This window comes from Aphanomyces invadans, assembly GCF_000520115.1.
Source record: "Aphanomyces invadans strain NJM9701 unplaced genomic scaffold supercont1.11, whole genome shotgun sequence".
NCBI lineage: Eukaryota > Oomycota > Saprolegniomycetes > Saprolegniales > Verrucalvaceae > Aphanomyces > Aphanomyces invadans.
In genome coordinates this window covers 1425070-1431986 of record NW_008580156.1, presented here as the reverse complement: position 1 = coordinate 1431986, position 6917 = coordinate 1425070, and the positions used below count along the sequence as shown (strand labels likewise).

At 51.5% G+C, this 6917-nt stretch overlaps 3 protein-coding genes across 8 annotated transcripts; 1 reads left to right on the top strand and 2 right to left on the bottom strand.

Annotated features, from left to right (window-relative positions):
• Window positions 1-1484: 1484 nt before the first annotated feature.
• H310_06544 (hypothetical protein) lies at window positions 1485-3955 on the bottom strand. 3 transcript variants are annotated; one of them, XM_008871658.1, is made up of 13 exons: window positions 3703-3955; window positions 3405-3657; window positions 3325-3356; window positions 3125-3277; window positions 2980-3078; window positions 2864-2934; window positions 2687-2809; window positions 2472-2634; window positions 2179-2423; window positions 2030-2126; window positions 1913-1980; window positions 1766-1856; window positions 1485-1728 (listed from the first exon to the last, which is right to left on the bottom strand). In XM_008871658.1, exons 1-13 carry the CDS (start codon window positions 3949-3951, stop codon window positions 1657-1659), a joined length of 1716 nt encoding a protein of 571 aa, XP_008869880.1. In that variant the 5' UTR covers window positions 3952-3955; the 3' UTR covers window positions 1485-1656. The 3 variants fall into 3 exon arrangements, with proteins under 3 accessions (XP_008869880.1, XP_008869879.1, XP_008869878.1); XM_008871657.1 differs by having other exon boundaries at window positions 1485-1717; XM_008871656.1 differs by having other exon boundaries at window positions 1485-1717; window positions 2687-2934.
• A 96-nt stretch (window positions 3956-4051) lies between these two features.
• H310_06543 (hypothetical protein) lies at window positions 4052-5087 on the top strand. The gene has a single exon (XM_008871655.1). It carries the CDS (start codon window positions 4087-4089, stop codon window positions 4927-4929), a length of 843 nt encoding a protein of 280 aa, XP_008869877.1. The 5' UTR covers window positions 4052-4086; the 3' UTR covers window positions 4930-5087.
• Window positions 5088-5213: 126 nt separating this feature from the next.
• Window positions 5214-6371, bottom strand: H310_06542 (hypothetical protein). Of its 4 annotated transcripts, XM_008871651.1 has the most exons (4): window positions 6104-6371; window positions 5713-6057; window positions 5550-5657; window positions 5214-5500 (listed from the first exon to the last, which is right to left on the bottom strand). In XM_008871651.1, exons 1-4 carry the CDS (start codon window positions 6351-6353, stop codon window positions 5349-5351), a joined length of 855 nt encoding a protein of 284 aa, XP_008869873.1. In that variant the 5' UTR covers window positions 6354-6371; the 3' UTR covers window positions 5214-5348. The 4 variants fall into 4 exon arrangements, with proteins under 4 accessions (XP_008869873.1, XP_008869875.1, XP_008869874.1 ...); XM_008871653.1 differs by having other exon boundaries at window positions 5550-6057; XM_008871652.1 differs by lacking the exon at window positions 5214-5500 and having other exon boundaries at window positions 5504-5657.
• Between the last annotated feature and the right edge of the window lie 546 nt (window positions 6372-6917).

Genomic DNA, 6917 nt, shown 5'->3' with positions numbered 1-6917 from the left:
CAGTACGGCACCAATTCCAATACGGGGTTACTTGTATGAACACCGTGTGTGCGACGTTGCCGATTAGAGGTGGTTTGGCACTTCATATGCAGGACGTGTTTAGGCAAGAGCTGCTGCAAACGGGGGCGCAGTGTACATGGAAAATGTGAGGACGTGATGCAATCCCTGGAGAGGCCCATGCCTCTTTTTGACATGACGACGTCCCGCATAGCAAACAAAGTTATCCATCGAGTCAAGATGATTGCGTGAGTGGAGCAGAGCAGAGGAACCATCGTCGATTTCTCATACTGACGTTCTGTCGTTGAAAGTACTTGGTGATGTATTTGCATAGCAACTCTTGTGGGCTGCAAATTGCTTCAGAAACTGTGCATTAGAATCAAAAACGCCATGCATTGTTGCAAGTATGACGAAGGAGACAGCGCTCTATAGTTTAGTTTCACCCCACATCGTTGGCCGCTTAGTCCCCTCCGGTTTAAAACTTATTGCCTGTGAAGTGTAATATTCTTCAAATTTGTTGTCTTCTCAATGAGAGTTTTGAAAGGATGCTGTGCCGTTTCACTTGTGCGGTCCAAAAAGCAATTTCACCACGCACCACCGTCTGTCAGACTCGAGAAAATGCCATTCGAAAGCTATATCCAGCCAATTCGCAGTTTTCGTGAATCCATCAGGCGAAAAGCTAGAAGATTATAAAATACCATTACGAATTTTCATAGCGGTCCCTTTTGCAAGTATAATGAAGAAGTCCATGTTCGAGAAAATTTGACTTCTCGAAACATCCAAATATGCTACATACAACAAGTTATCGTCTTAAATCCGAGTAGATCGGTACACACACCGACGAAAATGCCATCTTGAGGCGACATCTCAACTTTTCACGTCCTTCCCACCGATGATCCAAAATGACATTTCCAAGTATGAGTTGGACTATTTGGTAAAAAGGCATTCAAACTCAAAAACGGCGATTGTAATCCATTTTGTCAGAGCACGAGCAATACGCGCAAAGACAATTTTCCCAAAGGGGAGTATAAGCTGCAGAAGCAAGGTCATATCAAGTTTGTCGAATGTTGCGCTAGGAAGAATATTCGTTTTGCATGGGCAAGGCATGTCAATCCTCGTGAAACGTGCGTTGTTGAATGCAGCTATACATCATTCCAGGACAATGAATCTGCTTCAAGGAACGCTAATGAAGCGTATTTCGCGCGCACCAACCCGCAAGCTTGCACTTGAGATAGCACGCCTTTGTCGTAATATGAGTGTGAAAATGAGCGGTGATCAGTTTTCTGTTAATCCTCTTCGTTCGTGGATGGAATTTTGAACGTCTAAAATGACGAAAACTTCGCATCTTCTCTTCAATCGTTACCCGACGGGTTCTCAGTAGGCGACACAGTTTGTAGTGAAGGTATCTTTAACGTAGGGTAACGTTATGTGGATTGTCGCGCATGAATGATTTTGACGCGTTTTGATGGCAAGGTCAAGACAAGAAATTGCCAACAAAAGAAGATCCTTCGAGTTTCACGACTAAAATACGACTCTAAGATGATTCCTGCCAAACCGTGTTTACGACGGCGACGCGCAGCTCAGAGTCACCCACAAGATAGGTGCACAGACACCACTTGTGAATGGTGTTGTAGTGCGTGAGAGCCGTCAGTCGTTTGGTCAGATGCGCCTTGGACACCATTGCATGATCCGACGCGGCCAGCGTGCCAAAAAAGGTTTGCTGCGACAGGTCTTCAAAAACATCAAAGCAAATTCAGCTTCTGCTTACCGCATTGTTACCGTGTAAAATTGCATCGATGCTGGCAGTCGAATCCTGCAGCCGCAACACGCAGGTGTACCCCAGTGCAGTGCTTGTTGGCCTACAAGGTTTTTCACAACACCACCCGTGCTCGTTGGGAACGAGAAGTCAGCTTACATGGAGTGTGGTGCATCGGATACCCACACATCGATCACCTGCGCTGTGCACTGCGCGAGTTGAGGTGGCTACGGCAGCACAAGCGATAAAAAATCAACCTCACATGGAATATGGTACCTGCAACAGCAAGAGCTCCACCAAGGACATTGCTGGGCACAGTGCTGACATTGGCTGGACTCCTGTGGTCGACCTCTTTGCCTTCAGCGGGTCCGATCTACCGTGACCATCAAGGAATATCCTTGCAAACAACCCGCCTTTGTGCCCACCTCTCCAACGCATGGCGCACTTCGTAGATGTTGTCTGGCAGGATCTCAAGACTTGATTTCGCTCGAAAGTGGAGCGTCATCGTGGCACCGTCGTCCTGTAGCTCGAGTTCAACAGCTCGAAATTTGCACCAGTGCGACTCGACTGCCGGAAGCAGTCCAAGCGACGTCAGCATACTCCACTCTTCGTGGACGCGAAGGGGAATACAGGTCTCATCGTCATAGCCGTCACTCACGCTCAACAGTCCCTAGTTGGCCGGACTCAAACTCGTTTCCGGTTCGTCACTCCGCCGTACGGAATCGAAAGTTGCGTCGTCCTGGGACATCTTGACCACTTTCGCAACGACATCCACGACATCCCCCGTCACCAAACTTTTGCAGTTTGCCAAGTGAATGTACCCTCTCGTGTTTCGAGGGGGAAGCGTTGTGTCGGTGGCAAGCGTCTCCCTGGACCATTTGCTACCACAACACGACGTAATTCACCATCAAAAACACGACGTGTCCGTCGTACATGAGCGCCTGGCATCGGTCGTAATCGCTGGAAGTGAAGGTGCACGTTGCTTGGGAGTGCAACACTGTGAGTGAGTCGTCGGCACCAGCGCGAATGACGACGTTGGTCGAAACTGTGGACGAACTACAGCACGCATGGAGAATTGGCGAGCAAATCTTTGCGATTATCAAACCGAACCTCGTTCCAACATCGTGGTCTTCGTACTTGTTCAGCACCAACTTGTGTACCCGAAGGATATCTCCGATGAACTGCATCCCGACACGTCAGTCGTAACTTCCACACGTCGATCGTACCACGATCTTGGGTAGCATCTCCACAGTTGCAGCAAATACGTTCACGTAATAAGCTTGTTGCCTTAGTGGCCGGCTTTCGTCGATGAGTGACACTGTCATCTGCGCAAATGTTGTTTGGCCGATCGACTTGGGTAAGAATTTGTACCACATAGTCGCGGCGACCGCTGCCACTCAATTTTGGTTTGGTGTATGACGTGACGACCCCATATATGTTGCCTTGGCTTGAAATGTTGACGAGGCTGGAGTAAAACACGATCTTGCTCTCGCCAACTCCCCGCAGCCCTCGTTCGTTGGGTTTCTGGCAATGGCACAGTTTACGACATGAACGCTTGAATAGCTGGCCACCTTTTTTTGAGCTGCCGTTGGCATAGCTGCGGCTAAAATTCCAAATGTCAGCTATAAAGTCCGTGGAGTGTGTGCAGTACCAGCGATGGTTGTCGAGGTCAGCACTTGCACCGGACCGTAAACGATAGGACGAGAGCTGTTTTCTCGAGTGGCAGCTCGATATTTCAGCTCAATCTCCATGGCGTCACTTGTCCATTGGCCTGTGAGGTCACAGTGATCGAGTAGACTGCGGTCTGCCACTACGATTTGTGGAGAATCAGCGTCGAGGTCGCCCAACGACTCGGACTCGGCCTCCAATTGAATCACACCACGCCCCGACAAACCGACCATGAACTAGTAAATGCATCAGCGCCGTGGAGAGCACCATACAGGGCTTACATGCTGCACAAAATGCTGCACATGGTCGGCCCACAAGTCGTAAAAGTGCACGTAAACGCGGCGAGGTGCGTGTGCGTTTTCGCCCCAGAAGTTCCCGACGATCTCCACGAGTTCCATCGATACGACTCTTGACGCCGCTTTGGCACAAGGACCGCCTCCAATGTCAAAAGGACTATCTGGCAGCGGAAGTGAGCGCAACGGCCACACATTCCTCACTCGAGTGTGCTGAAGCCATGCATCAACCTCCATCGCGTTGGAATGAAAATGCTAGTACTTCTAGCAATACTAGTACTACTATCATGGACAAGACGATAGTATTACTAAACATAGCCCACACTTCTGTTGAAGTGACTTGGTCATCCAAACCATCACGGCAATCGCGACATGATCACGAGGAATCGCAACTGCCGAAGCACGGACAGCCTGTATTCACCGCTTTCTAGCCGAAGGGTTCTCATTCCCGCAGTATCAACGTCGTTCTACCTCAGGAGTCCAGACCGCAAGCCGTTGACATTCATGCGGAAGGTCGTGTTCTTCTCGTTCAAGACTCCTTGCAACTTGTACTGGATCGGTGGCCTTGCTTTTCTCGCGAGCTCCATCCTATTCTACCCATATTTCAACGCGCCGCAACGTGCCGACAACCTGGGCGACGAAATCGGCAGCCTCGGCTTTGTCTTTGGTTCGGTGACGTTCTTGGTGGGAAGTGGCATCGAGGTATATCACGCGGTGCCTGTTCAGTCCATTCCGATGCGTGGCGTGCTCCAATGGACCCCACTTATGTCGAGTTTGCTAAATACGATCGGGTCGATGCAGTTCGTGGTCGGCAGCTTCTTCTTCATCCCCGACTACTTTAACGCGTACCCGTCGGTGGGTTGTTTGCTTTTCATCGGTGGTTGTCTGTGCTTCTGTCTTTCCATCGTGGCAGACTTTACGCGATTCTCAACGTCTGAAGTGACGTCGGCGTTCGAATGGTCCGACCTCGTGAGTGTCTGGTTTCTCGCCGCCGTCGTCAACTTTGCAGGAAACGTCTTGTTCATCTCGGGGTGCTACTACTACCTTCCCCAGTTCCTCCAAGTCCCGGACGCTCACGTCGCCGCCGAGAACGTGTCGTTTGCCACGAGCCAATTCGTCGTTGGATCGCTGTGTTTTGCCCTCGCGCCTCTGCTTCAAATCTACAGCATGAACAAGGACCTCGACGCAAAATGCCTCTTCCGCGAGATCATGTAGACCTGTATCCTTGAATTGCCCCTTGTGTTTCCTCGCCAATCGCTCCGACGGCTTACACCGATTCCCTATCGGGACTCATTGTTGATGCCATCCTACACAAGCAACGGATGGCCCACTCTGGCCCATCCCAACTACCTGCTTCACTTTGTTCAAACATCGCCAAGCACTGAGGCTACAGACTATCCCATTGTCCACCGCCTCCATGCCATGTCCAAAGTCCACGTCCCAGCTGCAGCCGGACGGTCTCGCGCGAAAGCACTAGGATGCCACAGGACAAGGTCAGGTTGGGGATGTTCGCTTTGAATGCGAGCGGTTGACTCCAGCGCAGTAGCAAGCATGCTCTGTCGTCGCACGCAGCGTTCGATTCAACGGACTAGCTACACCTGCACACGCAGGGATCGAAGCCGACCCCGACGCGTTCACACGGCGCTTCCCTTTTCAATTTTGAGCAGCTCCACTTCAAACACCAAGTCCGACTTGGGGGGAATGCCACTGCGCCCGTGCTCTCCGTACGCCAATTGGTACGGGATCGTCATCTTTGCCACTTCGCCGATGCTGAGCTGCGGAATGCCTGGTGCAAATACTTTAGTGATCGCGCGGTGTCTATTGCCAGACAGTACCTTCTTCCCATCCTCGGATCACCGTCTTCTTTCCCAACGTAAACGAAAACGGGCTGTTGCGGTCACGAGAAGAGTCAAACTTGTCGCCGTTCAAAAACGACCCGACATCTGCGACAAGCGTTGTAGGCACGACGAGAAATCGAGAGTGCAGCTGAGCACGTACAATGCACGGTAACTCGATCCCCGGCCAACGGAAACGTCTTGCCATCGCCAGCAACAACTTGCTTGATCGAGACCTTGGGGCTGATCTGAACTCCGTTGATTGCAAGCAGATGCACGTCAAAAATCAAGTCCGCGTTGGGTGGGATCACGCCGCTCCCCGCACCAGACGCTCCATACCCCAAATGGGACGGAATGTACAAACGCGCCGTTTCGTTCAACGATAGCTTTGCCACACCTTCGTCCCATCCTTTGATCACTTCACCCAGACCGAGATGGAATTGAAACGGGGCGCTGCGATCGTAGCTCGAATCGAACTTTGCCCCAGTCACGGCTAACGTGCCAACATCTACCGACGCCTGCTTCAGCGGCCAAGTCACACTAAACTCTTACACAGTTCACTGTGACGGAGTCCCCACGCTGGGGATACGTCGAATGGTCACCGTCATGAACAAATTCAACCACAACGGTCTTTGCTTGTGTTGACAGCGGATCCACGATAGCCGAGGAGGACGTAGACAAGTATTGCACCGTCATGAGGACACACATAATAAGGCCAACGGCAAGTGCCTTGGGGGCCCAGGCCTTTCCAGAGCGCACCTTTCCGCGAGACCGCGCTTGATTCTCCGCCTCGAACAGCCCCATCTTAAAGTCCAGTTGGGGAACCTGTATAAATGAATAAAAACGTTAACTAATTTACAGCGGCGTCGTCCCTGTTGAAACGGTTCGACACGTGAAACGAATCCGTCGCCACGAGCATTGCCATGGGCGATGAGGCCAGTGCGATGGCCATCAAGCTGGGCCTCCGCAGTGCATACACGCATGACTGGAAGTCCAGCAGTTATCACGATAATGCGGCGGACTTGTTTTCCACCGTGCCGTCGGTGCCAGCTGTCGCACGGAAGCGTCCAAAACCTGGCAAACGAGCCTCCAATGCCACTGTTTCAGTCATGGAAATGATCGTTGGCAAGCCTGGCAATACAAAATCATCAGTAGTTCAACGCAACAGTGAAAAACCAGTACCACACGTTGAGGCGGCAGCCCCATCCAACGCTGCTGGAGAAAGCAGTGTCGCTTCAATCGCTCGTACCGCTCCGAAACATGCCCCCCCGCCGCGAGAGCAAAGGAATTCCATCTTTCAGAAAAACCAAGTCGCACCAGTGGCGCCCGCAAACACTTTCCAGAGTTCTAACGGCATCGACTGCTCCG

What these genes read in the sequence shown, in the direction of transcription:
- H310_06543 (XM_008871655.1), top strand. Translation starts at nt 4,087, where the DNA reads ATGATCACGAGGAATCGCAACTGCCGAAGCACGGACAGCCTGTATTCA.
- H310_06542 (XM_008871651.1), bottom strand. Translation starts at nt 6,353, where the DNA reads ATGGGGCTGTTCGAGGCGGAGAATCAAGCGCGGTCTCGCGGAAAGGTG. An exon ending in GGACTCCGTCACAGTGAACT is followed by an intron (nt 6,058 to 6,103) that starts GTGTAAGAGTTT and finishes AGGCGTCGGTAG; the next exon opens with ATGTTGGCACGTTAGCCGTG. An exon ending in GATCCGAGGATGGGAAGAAG is followed by an intron (nt 5,501 to 5,549) that starts GTACTGTCTGGC and finishes TATTTGCACCAG; the next exon opens with GCATTCCGCAGCTCAGCATC.
- H310_06544 (XM_008871656.1), bottom strand. Translation starts at nt 3,951, where the DNA reads ATGGAGGTTGATGCATGGCTTCAGCACACTCGAGTGAGGAATGTGTGG. An exon ending in GCGGTCGCCGCGACTATGTG is followed by an intron (nt 3,079 to 3,124) that starts GTACAAATTCTT and finishes ACATTTGCGCAG; the next exon opens with ATGACAGTGTCACTCATCGA. An exon ending in TTTTACACGGTAACAATGCG is followed by an intron (nt 1,718 to 1,765) that starts GTAAGCAGAAGC and finishes GACCTGTCGCAG; the next exon opens with CAAACCTTTTTTGGCACGCT.